The sequence below is a fragment of the Chanodichthys erythropterus genome, chromosome 2 (assembly GCF_024489055.1).
Source record: "Chanodichthys erythropterus isolate Z2021 chromosome 2, ASM2448905v1, whole genome shotgun sequence".
Lineage (NCBI taxonomy): Eukaryota > Metazoa > Chordata > Actinopteri > Cypriniformes > Xenocyprididae > Chanodichthys > Chanodichthys erythropterus.
The window spans coordinates 22,943,826-22,962,572 of record NC_090222.1 but is presented as its reverse complement, the minus strand read 5'-3'; the positions used below and the strand labels follow the sequence as shown (position 1 = coordinate 22,962,572).

General features: G+C 36.6%; 1 protein-coding gene across 1 annotated transcript; it reads right to left on the bottom strand.

Annotated features, from left to right (window-relative positions):
* Positions 1–667: 667 nt before the first annotated feature.
* On the bottom strand, positions 668–18,438 carry capn7 (calpain 7). The gene is made up of 21 exons (XM_067405185.1): positions 18,061–18,438; positions 17,738–17,846; positions 14,833–14,990; positions 12,979–13,046; positions 12,473–12,679; positions 12,133–12,219; positions 11,331–11,457; positions 11,053–11,138; positions 10,721–10,814; positions 9,490–9,636; positions 8,776–8,882; positions 8,375–8,495; positions 8,135–8,279; positions 7,514–7,613; positions 6,876–7,011; positions 6,711–6,786; positions 6,482–6,627; positions 6,332–6,394; positions 6,095–6,225; positions 5,305–5,397; positions 668–3,474 (listed from the first exon to the last, which is right to left on the bottom strand). The coding sequence occupies exons 1-21, from the start codon at positions 18,160–18,162 to the stop codon at positions 3,330–3,332; spliced, it is 2,448 nt and encodes an 815-aa protein (XP_067261286.1). The 5' UTR covers positions 18,163–18,438; the 3' UTR covers positions 668–3,329.
* Between the last annotated feature and the right edge of the window lie 309 nt (positions 18,439–18,747).

The following is an 18,747-nucleotide window of genomic DNA, read 5'->3' as shown; positions in this document are numbered from 1 at the left end:
CTGAGTCGATAACTGCATGTGCAAAGCTCTGACATGTAGCACCGTTCCACTTTGGCTGACCTAAATTTGAGTACCGGTGTCATGACAAATAGGGTCCTCCCTCGAAATCTGGTGTCCCCAAACTGCCAGTTAATGATTATCCTAAATATATATGAATTATATTAATTAAAAATATTCATGTAAAACGTGAGGAAATTGCAATTTTAGCCAAGGCTCCGGAACGTGTGATGGAGTCGCCTGTCAATTGCGTCATACCCGCGTTACCCTTTGTTTCCTGTTTTATTTTGTAGAAACCATGGAAACACATGTTTTAATAGGCAAGGGAACAACTGTTTTGATATATTTATATACATTAATTATTGTTATATAGCTCAACACGTTTAGTCATTGTTTAAATCTAATTTTTTTTTTTTTTTTTTTTTTGCGAGTGCCATGCTTTACCATGACTCAGAGAAAAGCTACTTCACAAAATAGTGTTAACACAGCATAATAACTTGAACGATCAATGTATAATTAATATATTAGTATTTTTTATATTTAAAAATTACAATAAACATTTAGCCATTTTTTTAATTCAAAGAAACAAAATGTAAGAGAGTTAAAACTGAACACAATCTTGCTCCTCAAACTGTATAGAACCAATTTTAATTATATTTTTTTGCTCCTTTTGTATTTTACATTGACTTCTACTTTTACTTTCAATACTTAAGTACATTTAATATCAAAAAAAGACATTTCAAACTCAAGTACAAAAAATATCACATACTTTAAAACTTTTACTCACATAAACTTTTACTCAAGTAACATTCTAAACAGTGACTTTGACTTCTACCAAAGTCATTTTCTGGTAAGATATCTACTTTTACTCAAGTATGGTTTTCGAGTACTTTATACACCACTGGTGCATTCACGCGGGACATTGACGTTAACTCTTCTCATTTATTTACTTTGAATGGGTGACATCATGTGTTGCCGAACTGAATTGTGGGTCGCTTCACTCACGTTGCTTGTGGCAGAAATTAAAATGCTTGTTCGTGATGCATCGGCACTGCGCAGACTGATCGGCGTATGCACCGTTACAGTTCCTTCTGAACCAAAACAATGAGCTTTCTGCTGCTCACACCATAATTAAGAGATCGCAACCCATGACTCGAATTTATGCATTTCAGTGGCAACACTACCAACGGCAAAATGAATCTGCAACAGTCAGGTGGTACCGGTCAGAGCTCTTTAAGTTATGTTCATTATTATCATTATAGTAATGTGCTTTGAGACATGAGGTAATTTAATGCCGTCTCTCGTGATGCCTTTGCTTCCTGCTGTGCGCATTCATGTGTTCTGAAGGAGGTGTGGCTTCGGAGATGCTCTGAAGGGAGGGTGGGATCTTATGCTTTCAAAGCTGGCTCACTATTGCTAGCCTCTCCGAAAATTACCTACCCTACCTTTAAGCCTGTTGATGAAAGTTACTGAATGTGAGAATAAAATATTTGAATGTATTTTTAGTATTTTAAATACTAAATACTTTCTCTCAAAGTATTTAATTACAAATTAAATTTGATTTTTTCTTTAAGGAAAATACAAATTAATACTCAAAAGTAATTAAATAAATACATATTTTAAATACATTTAATTAAAATACTGCCCATCTCTGATTGTGAAAACATATAGGGTAAGTGCAAATGCATGGCTAATCAGCTATCTGTATGCTATGCTAGCACATAAGTTAATACAGACATAAATGTCCATTATAATGTAGTTGAAACAGCGTTTGGTGTTGGTAAGTTTTTTTTTTTTTTTAAATGTTATGCTCATTTTTAATGTAGTTTATTCCTGTGATGGCAGCCATTATTCCAGTCTTTAGTGTCACGTGATCCTTCAGAAATCATTCTAAAATGTTGATTTAGTGCTCAAGAAACATTATCAATGATGAAAACTGTTGTGCTACTTAATATTTTTGTGGACACTATGATACTTTTTTTTCAGTTTTTTTCAGTTTTTTTTCTTCGATGAATAGAAAGTTAAAAAGAGCAGCATTTATTTGAAATAGAAATCTTTTGCAATATTATAAATGTCCTTACTGGTTAGTTTTAATCAATTTGATGCATGCTGAATAAAATAATTGTCTTCTTCCCAAAAAACACATACTGACCCCAACCTTTTGTAGTGGTAGTGGAGATATAAATATATTAACAAGTAGGCCTATGGTAGAGCCCATATGGCGCTACCAATTTCAGGGGGTTTAATTCCCAGGTAACACACATATATAAACCTTGAATACATTGTGAGTTGTTTTGATAAAAGCACCTGCCAAATGGATGAATGTAAATATCTAGAAATTAACCAAGATTTAACAAATGCTAGTAGTTTTTAGTTTTATGTTATTATAATAACTTGTTTTTGTAAAATTACCAAGGTATAAAAATGTGATAATGTCTGATAACATGTACACATTAATTTTAATCTCTGTAAATAAATACATCAGAGCAGATGAACAGAAATCAAAAAGCATGTCAGACGGAAGAACTTTTTGTACAATACCCAATACGGAACATCACCTTCAATCATGCATGACCCTTTATGATGTAAGAACATCCAGGTCATTGTTATGTTTGTAAACGTACAGAACTGTGCTGGTAGATAGTGACTGATAAACAAATTAAGTTGACATTTGGGGGGAAAATCTGTCTATCTATCTATCTGTCTATCTATCTGTCTATCTGTCTATCTATCTATCTGTCTATCTGTCTGTCTATCTATCTATCTATCTATCTATCTATCTGTCTATCTGTCTATCTGTCTATCTATCTATCTATCTATCTATCTATCTATCTATCTATCTATCTATCTATCTATCTATCTATCTATCTATCTATCTATCTATCTAATAAAAGTGCACTCATTCTCTGCCCACTATAGAGAGCAGCCCTGCAACTGAGTCTTTCCACCAAGACATCAGCAAACAGACCAGAGGAAGAGCCCTTAATATGGAGACAGATTTCTGTGCAACAGATCCCTCTGATCTGTCCTCAGACATCATTAATATACATCCCTGCTTTAATGCAAGTCTCCTGAGTGAAAAAAAAAACAGTCATTTCAGGTCAAGTGTACACACACATCATCGTTTTTGAATGCAACTTTGGACTGCAGAACGAAGAGGAGTGCATTTTTGGCTGATTGAACACACTTCCTCTGAGCATGGCACTGTCATGAGCAGTTGTATGCTATCTATCACACGCTAATGTGACATATGGGAGCAATGAGCATTGGCTAAAGCATCTTCAGTGTCTCATATATGCAGAACAATCTGGTGGGCCAATGATCTAGAGCTGTTATTGCAGCTGAGATATGCGCAGTGGAGTGACACTGCTGAAGTCCAGGAAGAATGGGCCTTCCTGTTTGGGCAGGAAGGTAGTGGGGATCACATTGTAAATCCCAGCAGGAAAGTTCTCAACCTCCATATAACAGAAACCGCATCTGGGGATAAAGAGATCAGATTGTGTTATATAGCAACTGTTTTGAATCAATTTTAGAGTACACATTATAAATGCGCCTTTTTATGCAGACCATCAACAAAGCTAACAACCATGCTACTGCTATCAAGATGAGACTGTGGCTAAACCATGAAATATATTTATTTTCTTCAAACATATTTTTTAGTCATATGACTATTTTACAAATGATCAACTATGTCGGACCTAGATTTCTTTGTGAGACAAGGCTGTGCTTTTCAAGCTTTTGCATGCTGATGCTAAAGTGGAATGATCTGCCCCCTGCAGTTTTGTCTATGCATGTACATGAATATACACAAGCCAGCTGACTGTTAGTATAACAAAATTAAAATACACCAGGCTGTGTTCATAATAGCATGCTATTTCTGCAGTAGTTTATGTATATATACCAAGGGATTTCAAGGGAGTACCAAATGGGTCAAGGGTCTTTTATAGGTGTGGAAAAATGTATACATCACCGTTTAAAAGTTTGGGGTCAGTAAGATTTTTATTCAGCAAGAATGCAAGACTTTTACATTGTTACAAAAAGTTATTTTTCAAATAAATGCTGTTCTTTTAAACTTTCTATTTACCAAAGAATCCTAAAGTTAACATAACAGAATGATTTCTGAAGGATCATGTGACTGGAGTAATGGCTACTGAAAGTTCAGCTTTGCCATCACAGAAATAATTTACATTTTAAAGTATATTATAATTATAATATTTCAAAATATTCCTGTTTTTACTGTATTTTTGATTAAACAACTGCAGGCTTGGTAAGCATAAAAAAATCTTAAAAAAAAAATAATAATAATAAAAAAAAAAAAAAAAAACTTACAAACCTCAAAGGTTAAAAAGGTTCCTCAAAAAGGAATCATATTTGGGGGCCTTGGCTAAAATGTGTATTATACAACTAAGAACAACTAAGATTTGGTCTCTCTAAACCCTGCCTTTCCGAGGGCCTACTCTGCTCTGATTGGTCAGATGACCCAGTCTCTTGTGATTGGTCTACCGCTTAGAGTGTCATATCTAATATTTCATATCTAAATTTCAGCTCTCTTTGCACTTGCATACACACTAATATGAACATTAATAATGGCATTGTTTTTACCATATAAATCTGAGGCAGAGTCCTCATCTTTTTGAAGTGCATGCAAAGTGGATTTGCTTTTGCAGCGGAGAAAACCGTGTCTTATCGAAATGTCGACACAAATCAAACTCTTCCAGGCCTCAACTACAGTGATTGAGGGTCAAAGAAGATGATGTTCCTGGGCAGCCAATAAAGACCATAGGCTGGCATTATGCAAATTTGTTACAAACCGAAGTAGGTTCGTGCAGGAAGTAAGACTGGAATTACTGAGGACTCGTTTCAGGCAGTTCAGAATCAGGTATTTTTTTATTGTCTGCTTTGATCTTTGAAACTTTGCAGACCTTTTACATTCACAAACAGCTATATTACACTACTTATGAAAAAAACATAAAAGGGACACTTTAAATATGCATGTAATGAGGTCATGAAATGACATTTAGCCTACTAATGATTGAAATTTGTTGCAAAATGCTTTAATTTGTGTTCCGAAGATTAACAAAGGTCTTATGGGTTTGGAACAACATTTAATGACAGAATTTTCATTTTTGGGTGAACTAACCCTTTAAGCATATACTACGCAGTATGCAAATAAGCAGTACACTAGTATTCTATCTCAAACACAGCCAATATGCCTAAAATCGTAGAATGGAAATGGAAATGTAATTATCTTTAAAGCAATAAAATAGACATATAGTTTTCTTCACCACAAAGAGAGTACTTATTTACCGGTAATCTCCACTGCCCCTCTTTTGAGAGCCTGATGATCCAGAATCCCCTGCAGTAGAAACGGTCACCACCTCAAAGCCCACACTGTACTGCCTGCAGTGAGAAAGCCAAACTCGTTTATATTCACAGATATCACACACAGTCATACATCCTCACATCACTGAGAAACCACTCTCACACTCAGAGACAGAAGGGTTCTGAATGTGCGTAGGTGTTTGTTCCAGGATGGAGTGATTACAGAGAATGGCCCTGTCAGCGTCATTCCTGGTGTTAAGGGAAATCTGACAGCCTGTGAAATCTCACTCCCTTCATGGCTAAAACAACTTTTCTGGGGCATGTTATAGCAAATCATCTTTATAGTCATTTTATTTTATAAAACACAACAATTAATTACTTTATTATGATCAAATATTACTTTACTTTAAATATATACACTATACAATCACATATCACATCCTAAAACAGCATTTTAATTGGAATCATTCAGACCTGTATTTGATCTGGGACCACATATGGAAGCACAAATGTGATGTTTACACGGATATGAAAAACAAAGTCTGAGTTGAGTTTACATACACCTAATCAAAGCAAACCTTTATGAAAATTACATATTTGAAAATACCATATTTTCCTAAATGATAAAGGCCTTCAGATAATGTTTTGATGTTCTGGTGTCAAAGGGTATACATTTCTTACTATTTGTTGGTACCCCCATTGTAACCTTTGAAATGTAATATACACGGGAAATGTGCCCTCTGATGGTGTGGAGTAAAATAACAAGCAGTATGACCTGGAGCCGCGAAGTTCGATGAGCAGAGGGCCTGTTTTCTCCAAGTTGAACTGATATATAGGGTTGTTCTTGAAGCTATCTCTGTAGTTTCCACAACCTCCTGCACTGGCCCCCTTCCACTGGCCATTTATCTATACATCAGGAGCAACAAAGAGAGAGATGTTAAACAATCTGGAAACAGAACAATAACCACAACCATGGACACTATAAAAAGTGATAGTAGAAGTTTGAACTCACTCTTTTGGTGTGGGTGAAGGGTGTTGGGATTTTGGAGAAATTAAACTTGCATACCGAGTACACCTGGAAAAGGCATATTCATGACAACAGTTTGTTATATGATTACATCAATATGAAAATAAAAACCAATCACACTTGATTGTGTCTTACCCTTAGCGTGTAGTTGATGGTGTTTTGTTTCTCATACTGAGAGACCACCAGTGTAAAGGTGTGAGTTCCAGGACTAGTCAGTTTGATCTTAGTTAAGTAGTGAGGGCTATTGATCCTGATGCCATCAATGTAGGGAGGAGGTTCAGCTTCAGAAAAACACAAACCAGTGCACACAAAATGTAAATAATGAACCATAAAGAAATCAGATATACATAATTTCTAATCTTACCTGGATAATAGACTTTCTTTCCATCGGTCTTGTAAACTACTAAAGTAATAAACTCCCGATTTTGAGCAAAGTCATCCTTGAGAGTGAATGAGAAAGTAAGAACATTGTAAGAACTAGTACTCTCAATCTGATTGTAGTGCACTGCACTGTAATCTGTTGTTTTACCTTGTCAGTGATGTGTCTGGTGAGCAGCACCCATACTGCAGCGCCCCCTTGAGGACACTGCACCTCCAGCTTGTACTGAGGGTTATTGGCCAAACTGTAGACGTCCTTCACAGGTCCCTGTTTGCCATCCCAGCTACTGCAATAGCATAATGCACATATATTTTTTTAATTATCTGATAAGATGACTTAAGTCTTAGTTTCAATTTTGATTTATTACTCATCCATTTTTTTGTTGTGGTTGCTGTTTACAACTCGCCGTTTTAATACTTGTGAGTTCTAACACCTCACTGTCACTCCACTGTCAACCCCAGTACTTGTTTTCCATATTTACTGAGTGACCAAAGAACTAGTGATATGTAAAATCTTTGGAGTGACTCCCATCAGCGCAGAATTTTAAAAGTCGCATGAATTCCGACATGACTGTTCAGACTGAGGTCACATTTCAAAACATCAGACCTGTATCTGATCTAGGACCACATATGGAAGAGCACAAATGTGATGTTTTACATGGTTATGAAAAACAAAGTCTGAGTCACATATGAGCAAAAAAATTGGGCCACACAGTCTAAACGTATCCTATCAGACACCAAAGACATTGACAGGATTCTATTGATAATATAGCAACAAAGACTTGTTACCTATGTATACAAGAGGATTCTTTGAACAGTGCTGGATTCCAGCTCAAGTAGATGACATCGTAATACTGGCACAAGTCTTCCCAGATGATCCAAAACACCCCTTAAAGAAAAAAAACACAGGTGAATAAGAACTTTTAAAAAATTTGTCACTGGCGCTATTTACACCTGGAATTAAGATGCGATTTGGTCGATCGTAAAGAGCTGAGCCGAGCCGAGTCGTACCCCACAGTGGAAAAGCACCATAATGTTCTCTCACCATTCCTGATTTAACACTCACTCACAGCTTTCGGCGTGGTCTTAAGGCTGTCAGAGCACAAACGAAAGTTGCTGATCTCTGTATGTTTTTCTGTTTTCTCCGGTTTGCGTTCATCTGTAAATTGCGTAAGCTAATCTTGTCCATTAGATTGATAGATCTGAAAAAAACCCATACATTTACCAACCCGTAGACCCTCCCCTTGAAGAAATCAGGACAGAAGTGGTCAAAAGTGGACAAAAGAGACAGATTAAAACAACAGGTGTAAACAGTACATGTCTCCCTCTTCTATTTGTGGTCCGATTTACCAAAACGCATCTTAATACCAGGTGTAAAACAGGGCCGTTGTCAATTTATCACTGGCTTACCATTGTCAAACTTCTGTGCAGTTTTGGGGTCAAAATTGAGGTATTTGAGAAGATCTGGTGTCCAGTTCTTTTCATCACGTTCGCTATAGCGGCCTTTCCACCTGAGATGGCTCCAAGGGTTCTTCAGCTGGAGGAAGCGTTTACCCTGTGAGAACAAGGATTAGATGATGAGGATTTTGCAGTTATGAGACCCCTCTATGCAGAAGATATTTAACACAGACCAGGGGTTATGTGTGTCACCTTGTATTCCCTGATGTCTAGGACAGCGTAAGCATGTGTGGGAACTAAACCCCACCTCTCCCCCTCCTCTTCAGTCATGACCCCTGTCGCTGTGGTGATGAGAACATCTCCTCTGTGAAACCTGCCAGAATAGATCAATATTGTTTTTGTTAACTAAATCTGAAACTATTAAAAATGTTTGGGGTCTTTTTCGGTGAAAGATGAAAACTTAATAAATCAAAAACTTAAAAAAAAAGAAAAGAGAAATGTTCATTGGCGTTCAATCAAGACAAGCAAGTGGAATAAGGCCAGTAAAGTACTAAAGTAGCTACATTGTAAGGTCACATGTTCATTTAGATTCTGTACTGTGGTCAGACATCAATACATACCAGTGGATGTGTGTACTGTGAATGTGTGCTTACCTCTGGAAAAGCATGCGGAAAGTGTCATCTTTGTTAAAGGACTGATTGTCTGAGTGCATAGCAATACGCTCTGGGATCCAGCCAGTGAGAGCGTGCAAATCGATATTCTACAAATGAAACACACACAAAAAACATGTGTCACCCACCCAGTTTTTTTGGTGTTGCCTAAATTCACTTGTAGCATGTAAAATTATTAATTTTAGTCTAAATAATTGTTGTTAGTGTTTAATTATACAAAACAGCATACACCACCATTCAAAACTTTGAGGTCAGTATGATTTGCTTTTTGACAGAAAGAAATACTTTTAATGTGCAATGATGCATTACACTAATCAAAAGAGACAGTAAAGCCATTAATAATAACACAAAAGATTTCTATTTCAAATAAATTATGTTTTTTGAACATTTATCACAGAATCCAAAAAAGAAATGTGGCAGGGATTTCCACAAATATATTAAGCAGCACAACTGTTTTCAATACTGACAATAATAAGGGCACCAAGTAATGTATGCTGAAAATTCAGCTTTGCTGTAACATGAATAAATTACTTTTTAAAATCTACGGAAATAGAATATAGTTATTATAAGATGTAATAATATTTCACAATTTTACTGCATTTTTGATCAAATAAATGTAGCCCTAGAGTAAAAGAGACTTAAGGATGACAGAAATATTTTATTTAGAGTAGCATCTGAATCTGAAGTGCCACTCACAGAGTTGGAGCCTGGGAAATCATATCCACCCATGACCTTCATGTAAGCCTTCTCAATGAGCGACACCCAAAGTTCATTGCGATTACTGGAATAGGAGCAAAGCAGCTCGCCATTGCGGTCCACGGGTAGGAAATCATCAATGATCACCTGATAGAGAAACACATACCTGAACTATAACAATACAATCTCAAAAACCTGGGGCCCGTTTCAGAAAGGAGGTTAAGTAAAAACTCTGAGTATGTTAACCCTGAAATGAGGGAAACTCTGGGTTTTCCGTTTCAGAATGGGAGGTATGTCAAACCCGAGAAAGCAGGGTAAGTCAAGCCTGTTTCTGAAAGAGAGGTAACTTATACTCAGAGTCAGTTACCATGGTAACTTACTCTGTGAACCTAAGCTGGTCAGGAGCAGGTTTTCTTCGGTAAACCCAGAGTTTCCTTCGGTCTAAGTACAAATTTACAGTAGCTCCGCCCACCATTGTCCAACCAGGTTAAAATTGGCATACGTCCCTGTGGCTGCAGTGGTGTAGGCAGTAGTGTGTTGGGGGCGGAGAATTAACTTGTGATGTGATTGACTGGGTTCGAATCTGCCTTCTGCCAAGCTTGCTATTCTCCTTTTTCCCCGTCACATATCACATCAGAAAGGCATTTAATTTCAATGAAAATGAAGAAAATGTTCTAAAAGTGGAAGTAAATTGCCTAACAAGTGTATAATAATAATAATAATAATAAAATAATTTACACTCTTATTATTGCATCCTGTTAAAATTATTATTATTTTCTTCTCCTTTTTTGCATGTGGGATACCATGAAGATGAATATTAGTTCAATAACTTGCCGTTCTGCCAGTTTTCACCTTTGATATTATAACAGTGGTAAGAATTAAACTTGCATTGACCCAGAAGTATGCGGACGTCATTTTGTCACGTGCTGTTGCTGTGGTGAATCATAATATCGGAGCTCCATTGATGATGGCTTTTCATAGTTGTGGTGCACGCGCTTAACTCAGAGTCAACCTACTTAGAGTCGACTGAACTAACTGAATTCAACTGTTCTGAAACAGAAAACTCAGAGATTCCCATCTCAGAGTAAGTCAACTCAGAGTTCAAGTTTTAACTCAAGAGTTGGTTGAACCTCCTTTCTGAAACGGGCCCCTGTTCATCTTCAAACAATGATGAAGGCAACAGATGAAAGGCAAGTTATTTGAAGAGGCGGGGCTTAGAGAGGTTGAGTACCTTTCTCGGGACACCATTAATGTGCAGCTTCACCATGTACTTCCCACAGGGGTTATACTCTGGCTCTCCCTTCCTGTTCTGTGGGTAGATGATGCTACATACAAACACAAACAGATATTTTTATATAATTGTGGGAAACTCCCATTGATTCCTATAAGTCTTGTTATAACTAATTAAAATTACAGGAAATTAGAGGTGCTTGTTCAGGAATTTTTTACATTTCAGCCTGATGACACCTTACATTCACAAGCTTGATTCAGTCCATGAGCCATCCAAAAAGCAGCCTGATAATCCAAGGGTGAGTCAAACTATAAGTGTTAACACAGCTGTACCTTGTGATCAACTTTTTGCTGTAGCGTCTCTCATATGCTGCACTGATGGCCAATGAGGCAACAAAGGAACAGTCTGACACAACCGTCTGCAAACATGATCAAATAAAACATTATGTACGGTAATCTAAAAGTTACATGAGCAAACCACAGAGATTTTTGAATGGCACAACTGCTTTAAACACCAGGCTATTACTATGACTGGTTCATTTGTTTCCAGTTAATAGTTTGGCAAAGTTTTAATGAGAAGCAAACTTAGTCAATGATGCATAAAGTGAGACCTGCTTGATGCTGAAGCTGGACACAGTGAAGATCATGGTGGGGTTATTGCAGATGTCATCTGGACGAACCCAGCGTGAGAATATGGCTTTTTGCTTCGGTGACAGAGCCAGTTTCCCACGTTTGTCCCTAAGTGTAAACGCAATCATGTCACTGAGGTCTTTTGACTATGCCACATTTCACTCAGCGTTATAGGACTACTGCTCTTAAAAACAAAAGTTGGGGTCAGTAAGATGCTTACCAAGGGTGCATTTATTTGATCAAAAATACAGTAAAAAGAGTAATTTTGTTAAATATTATTACAAACTGTTATATCTGATATTTGAATGTATTTTAGAATGTTACTTATTCCTGTGATGGCAACGCTGAATTTTCAGCATCATTACGGTACTCATCTTCAGTGTCACATGATCCTTCAGAAATCATTCTAATATGCTGATTTGGTGCTCACGAAATATTTGATAATCTTATTATCTTTGTGGAAACTGTGATACATTTTTTATAGCATTCTTTGATAATTAGAAAGGTTCAAAAGAACAGCATTTTTTTGAGATAGAAATCTTCTGTAACATTTTAAATACATTTACTGTCACTTCTGATCAATTTAAATGTGTCCTTTCTGAATAAAAGTATCAATTTCTTTCAAAAAAAAAAAAAAATCTTACTGACCCCAAATTTTTGAATGGTAGTGTAAATGCAAGTGCAAAAGAAAATCCAGCTGTTGCAGTGTACAAGAATACCAGTGTATGTGAGCGAAGCAGCTGCACTTGTATAAATTCCACTCAAAAGAATATAAATACTCACGAGAACGGAACAGGAAATGCAAAACGTTCTCTCAGGTCAACACTCATGAATGGAACATATTCAATTCCATTTATCTTGGAGGTCTTTCTACAAAACACACAAAAAAAGGGAAAAAATAAATAACATAACATGTTAACCAATAAATCCAATTCTAAAATGTATGTACTATTTTGTCCAAATAAAATAAAAATGAGTCATTAAAAACTAAAATACATCATTCAAAATACCAAAAGTGAATTTAGGCACTACAACATTATAAATGTACAGCATGAAAAAAACAGATATTCATTTAAATGAATGCACAATTACATATCTGACATCATGTTTGCTCTGAGCCTACCTGAGCACCTCGATCTCCTCCGCTGTGTAACGCTGACCCTGCGGCTCACTGGACTGCACTGCTCGGACCGGCTGAGATTTGTCGTGGAGGGAGAAGTCTTGGCCTAGCGGGAAGAACTGCCTCACCTGAGCAGGGCCTTTGGATGTAGAGTAGACGGGCTTGTCCTGGTTTGCTGGTTTACTAAGAGAGTCTTTCAGTCCCTCTGCCCTGGATAAGGACAAAGAGATGAAAACAAAGGATTATAGACTTTGCATCATACTGACTGTACATCATTCTATTTTCAATGTGTGAGTCAGTGAAGCACCTAAATTAAATTGCCTAAATTATTACGTTGTTAGCTAACTGCATGATTATGTATGTACATTTCTGAAATTACATACATTGGACAGTCACCTCAGATAACAGATTCGTTGTAATGTGAATTGCATTCTCTGTAAAGCTGCTTTGAAACTATATCTATTGTGAAAAGCACTATACAAATAAATGTGAATTGAATTGATTTGAACCTGTCCAGAGCCTGCCGAGCAAGCTGCTTCAGTTTCCCCTGTAGTGCTTGATCTGACGTCTCATTGGACTGTGTGGGAGAGAGAAAGAGTTCAAAGATTAGTGTTGCGGCTCCGTTTCTAATTACCAGAGGAGCCCGTATAAGCGTCAGTCAGAGATATGAAACCAGAATAACCAACTTAACACCACCACCTGTTGCAAAGACTGACTACTATTACGTTAGAACTGCTGCTAGTATCTGAGTCAACACTGTATAGTTATAATGCAATCTTTATACTACTAAGTTTGGGGTCTGATTTTTTTTAATGTTTTTGAAAGAAGCCTCTTATGCTCAACAACAAGACAGCATTTATTTGATCAAAAACACAGCTAAACAGTAATGCTACTAATACTATATTATTCCAATTTAAAACAACTGTTTTGTATTTTAACATATTTTAAAATGTAATTTATTTCTGTAATGTCAAAGCTGAATTTTCAGCAGCAGTTAATTTACTCTTCATTGCCACATGATCCTTCAGAAATCATTCTAATATGCCCTTTTTTAACATTATAAATGTTAAAAACGGTTGTTTTTTCCAATATTTTTGAAATTGTGATACATTTTTTCAAGATTCAAGTTCAAAACTAGGCATGTGATGGTATCAAATTTTCATGTTGCGATTAATTGATGAAGCTTTTATCACGGTATACGGTATTATCACGATATTAAAATAAGTTGCAAAACAATTTGTCAGTTTAACAGGTTTAAGAACTTTTTGTAATAAAACAAAAACAACTGACTGAAATTTTCAAACAGATTAAAATGCAAAAGGATTAGGCTATAAAGAACAACAGATAACACTTTACTCTATTTAATGCATTAACTAAGATTGAGCAATAGCTACATTTGTTACAAAAAGTGTTATTTTTTGTTAATGTTAGTTTAGAAACACAACTGATCATTGTTAGTTTTATCTCAGGTCCATTAAATAAGTTATTTTGATTTTAGTAATGTTATTAAACAGTAACTAAGAAATTAACATTAATTAATAATAATTAATACTTTATAAGAATTTTTATTGTCAGTTTAGTGATAATGAATTAACATGTTAACTAATGAAGCTGTATGTTTTCAAAGTTTTACTGAACAATAACAAATAATCAGAACATTTCTAATCATTAGGGCATGTTGTAGTCCAGATTAAAATATAAAAATGTTTAGGTTTGAAAATAAATATCCTTTTAAGTCTTTTTTAAGTATTCAGCATTTAGTGCTGTAATGAACAACACTGAGCTTACAAAAAAATGAATGGCTGTTTGAAGCATTTTAAAAACTTCACTAGCGCAGTTACTTTGTTTGCACGGTTTCCGTGGTAACCGCTGCACGCTGCTGTTCCATCAGCGCCCTCTGCTGTCAGAGAGTGAACGCGCACTTTCATTCAGCTCGTCTCCTTGTTCCGCCATGTGCTTCTCGTGCACGTTGGGATTGTTTACATCTGAGCGCGTGTCCTTTTGACGCAGAATACAGTGGTGTTGTGCATTTTATACGATTGATGGGTAAAGTATTCTTAATTGCTTTATAAAAAAATTAATAATTGGTAATAAATTATTATTTACGGTATTCTGAAGTGCCCACGATTTTCACAATATCGTGCATATTCATTATCGCGATTTATCGCATTACCGAATATCGGCACAAGTCTATTCAAAACAGCATTTATTTGAAATAAACATCCTTTGTAACATTATAAATGTCTTTACTGTCATTTTTTAAATCAAATGAATGTGTCCTTGCTGTCCTTGTCCTTAAGCTTCTTAAAATGTCAAACTTTTGAACACTAATGTAAGCGTTTTCCCCTTATGTGACGACTCACCGCTTGAATGCACAACTCCACTGCCTGAGTGTAGAGTTCAATGGCCTCATCTGTGTTTTCCTTCTCATCCTCTTCAAAAGCCTGTGTCACCAGAAAGTACGCCCTCTCCAGATCCAACTGGTGCTTACTCTTCAGAGGGTCACTGCTCTGTGCTTGAACTGTTTATAGAGATTCAGTCAGGGGTTCTAACAGAGATAGGCCTTACAGCAGGGATGGACAACTCCGGTCCTGAAGGGCCAGTGTCCTGCAGACTTTATCTCCATCCCTGATAAAAACTCACTTGCCTATAACTTTCTACTAATCCTAAAGACCTTGATTAACTGGTTCAGGAATGTTTGATTAGGGTTGGAGCTAAACTCTGCTGGACACTGGCCCTCCAGGACCGGAGTTGTCCATCCCTGCCTTACAGGAATAGTTCACCCAAACATCAGTGCCTTTATTTACTCAACCTCATGTTGTTACAAACCCATGTGACTTCCTTTTTGTACAAGAAAACTAAAGAAGAATTTTGAAGAACTGTACTAGTCTTTTCAAAGCAATTATAAGGAATAGACACAAGCTTGCAAGTTTCAAAAAGTACAAACCCGATTCCAAAAAAGTTGGGACACTACAAATTGTGAATAAAAACAGAATGCAATGATGTGGAAGTTTCAAATTTCAAAATTATATTCAGAATACAACATTTAAACTGAGAAAATGTATAATTTTAAGGGAAAAATAAGATGATTTTAAATTTTTTGGCATCAACACATCTCAAAAAAGTTGGGACAAGGCCATGTTTACCACTGTGTGGCATCCCCTCTTCTTTTTATAGTGTCTGGGGACTGAGGAGACAAGTTGCTCAAGTTTAGGAATAGGAATGTTGTCCCATTCTTGTCTAATACAGGCTTCTAGTTGTTCAACTGCCTTAGGTCTTCTTTGTCGCATCTTCCTCTTTATGATGCACCAAATGTTTTCTATGGGTGAAAGATCTGGACTGCAGGATGGCCATTTCAGTACCCGGATCCTTCTTCTACGCAGCCATGATGTTGTAATTGATGCAGTATGTGGTCTGGCATTGTCATGTTGGAAAATAGATCCCTGAAAGAGACAACGTCTGGATGGGAGCATATGTTGTTCTAGAACTTGGATATACCTTTCAGCATTGATGGTGCCTTTCCAGATGTGTAAGCTGCCCATACCACACGCACTCATGCAACCCCATATCATTAGAGATGCAGGCTTCTGAACTGAGCACTGATAACAACTTGGGTTGTCCTTGTCCTCTTTAGTCCGGATGACATGTTTTCCAAAAAGAACTTCAAATTTTGATTCGTCTGACCACAGAACAGTTTTCCACTTTGCCACAGTCCATTTTAAATGAGCCTTGGCCCAGAGAAAACGCCTACACTTCTGGATCATGTTTAGATATGGCTTATTTTTTGACCTATAGAGTTTTAGCCGGCAACAGCGAATGGCACAGTGGATTGTGTTCACAACAATGTTTTCTGGAAGTATTCCTGAGCCCATGTTGTGATTTCCATTACAGTAGCATTCCTGTATGTGATGCAGTGCCGTGTTAGGGCCCGAAGATCACGGGCATCCAGTATGGCTTGACCCTTACGCACAGAGATTGTTCCAGATTCTCTGAATCTTTGGATGATATTATGCACTGTAGATGATGATAACTTCAAACTCTTTGCAATTTTTCTCTGAGAAACTCCTTTCTGATATTGCTCCACTATTTTTCGCCACAGCATTAGGGGAATTGGTGATCCTCTGCCCATCTTGACTTCTGAGAGACACTGCCACTCTGAGAGGCTCTTTTTATACCCGATCATGTTGCCAATTGACCTAATAAGTTGCAAATTGGTCCTCCAGCTGTTCCTTATATGTACATTTAACTTTTCCAGCCTCTTATTGCTACCTGTCCCAACTTTTTTGGAATGTGTAGCTCTCATGAAATCCAGAATGAGCCAATATTTGGTATGACATTTCAAAATGTCTCACTTTCAACATTTTAATATGTTATCTATATTCTATTGTGAATAAAATATAAGTTTATGAGATTTGTAAATTATTGCATTATTCAATAATTATTCAATCGGGTTTGTATTCAAAAACGTAATAAAAGTGATCCATAAGACTTCAACCTTCTGAAGTTATACAATAACTTTGTGTAAGGAAAAAAAAAAAAAGTAATTTAGGTCACTATACTCTACATTTTCCATGTGAACAAAATTCAGATCAGTGGTTCTCAACCTTTTAGATTTGAAAGCCCTCCAAATATTCAAAGACCCTTCATACTGGCTGAGATATTCTTAAATGTTCAAATATAAGGTTTCTGAAAACCTGGAATACAGCACATATGTTGTTAAGGTCACTTTCATGACACTTTTATTGTGATTTTACATCCATTTGAAGACTGAAAGCTTCAGTGCTCATTCATCATTCATAGACTAGAAAAGAGCAACCAGTAGAATTCCTCAAAATGTATCCTTTTTTTGTTCCACTGAAGAAAGTCATAGTTTTGTGACAACCTAAAGGTAAGTAATTAATGCCAGAGCATTAATGTAGACTACTCAAACATTATGTTGTTCTCAAATTACATAACACAAGAGAAGGAGGAAGAGATTTACATTTAGCTGCGAATTAAAAAACCCTGGCAGCATTCATTTGTGATTCCCAATTGCTGCATTAGTCACACCCCTTTCAAATGAGGTATGACCTAAGCTTTCTAAAGGTTGGGCCGTGGAAAATATGAACATAATTTCTTCCTTCTGCAATGGGAAGGAGGAGGTTTCACTTTTTCATTGACCACAGAGACACAATTCAGTCCTAGAGAATCAACTTAAAAGGTGTAAATCTTGATACTGAATATCAATAGATGATGAAGTCATATTGGTATTAGTTCATGTAAACTGACCGGCACTGAGTAGAGTCTGTACTCTGTCCAGGTACTCGTTCACCTTGTCCTGAATGTTCTCTAGTTTGGATCCAGCCATTCCTGCATAGATGAGAGCCTGGGCAGCCTCCTAATCAGAACCCAAAATACAATACATAATTAAATATGAGTTTTATCCAAATATACATCCAGCTCAAAGTGAAAATTGTTTAATGACAGCTTTTATTGCTATAGCGTGGAATATGCTGACATTTCCATTAAATAATAGAGCCTTTTCCGTCAGGTTAAGGTAAATATTACATTAAATCAGCTATCAATGTCAAAAAGCAGAGTGTGTAGCTTACCTTGTAGTAGAAAACAGCTTCATTGTATTTTCCCTGCTGATCATGCAGTACAGCTGAATTGGCAAATTTAACAGCATCGAGCTCAAGAGCTGTACAATCCATGATTGACGTTTAAAGACGTTTAACTGGGTATATGGCAAATCATTTTAACCTGTTCTTCTTTATAAGCAGCTGTTCCTCCGAGAATTTGCGATTCTTTCTTGAGTTGTTCCTGTTACGTGAACTTCCCGACCTCTAACTCCGAGTCAAGACTGAACAATATTGATTTCAAAGAGCTTTCAAACTTAGTTACTCTAAATAAGGTGTGAACACACAACGCTTTAACTTGCTATCGTGACAGCAAAACAAATGCTCAAGCCCGCAGTACTTCCGGATGCGATGGGCGTGTCCTACTGGTGTCACGACACGTCATTCGTTTTCAGAGCGGCCGCCGTCCGAATCACTTCAGCGAATCGGTTCCTTCAAATAGTTCATTTCAAAGAACCGGTTCTTATTTCATTCATTACGTGGTGCCTGACATCCTCTACCAATATTACATGTTCTAGTCTAAAACGTAACTTCTATTAAAGTCAAATGCACTGATCTACAATTAGTGGCCACATTATGTTTTTTTTTTAATGTTAAACATAAAATTATTGAAAAAGAAAGTCATTTTGAAACTAAATATAATTAATATTTATAATAAAC

Coding starts and splice junctions, on each gene's coding strand:
- capn7 (XM_067405185.1), bottom strand. CDS start 18,162: ATGGATTGTACAGCTCTTGAGCTCGATGCTGTTAAATTTGCCAATTCA. Junction 12,680..12,978: donor GCTCGGCAGGCTCTGGACAG/GTTCAAATCAAT, acceptor GTCCTTATCCAG/GGCAGAGGGACTGAAAGACT. Junction 8,496..8,775: donor TTCCGCATGCTTTTCCAGAG/GTAAGCACACAT, acceptor CTATTCTGGCAG/GTTTCACAGAGGAGATGTTC.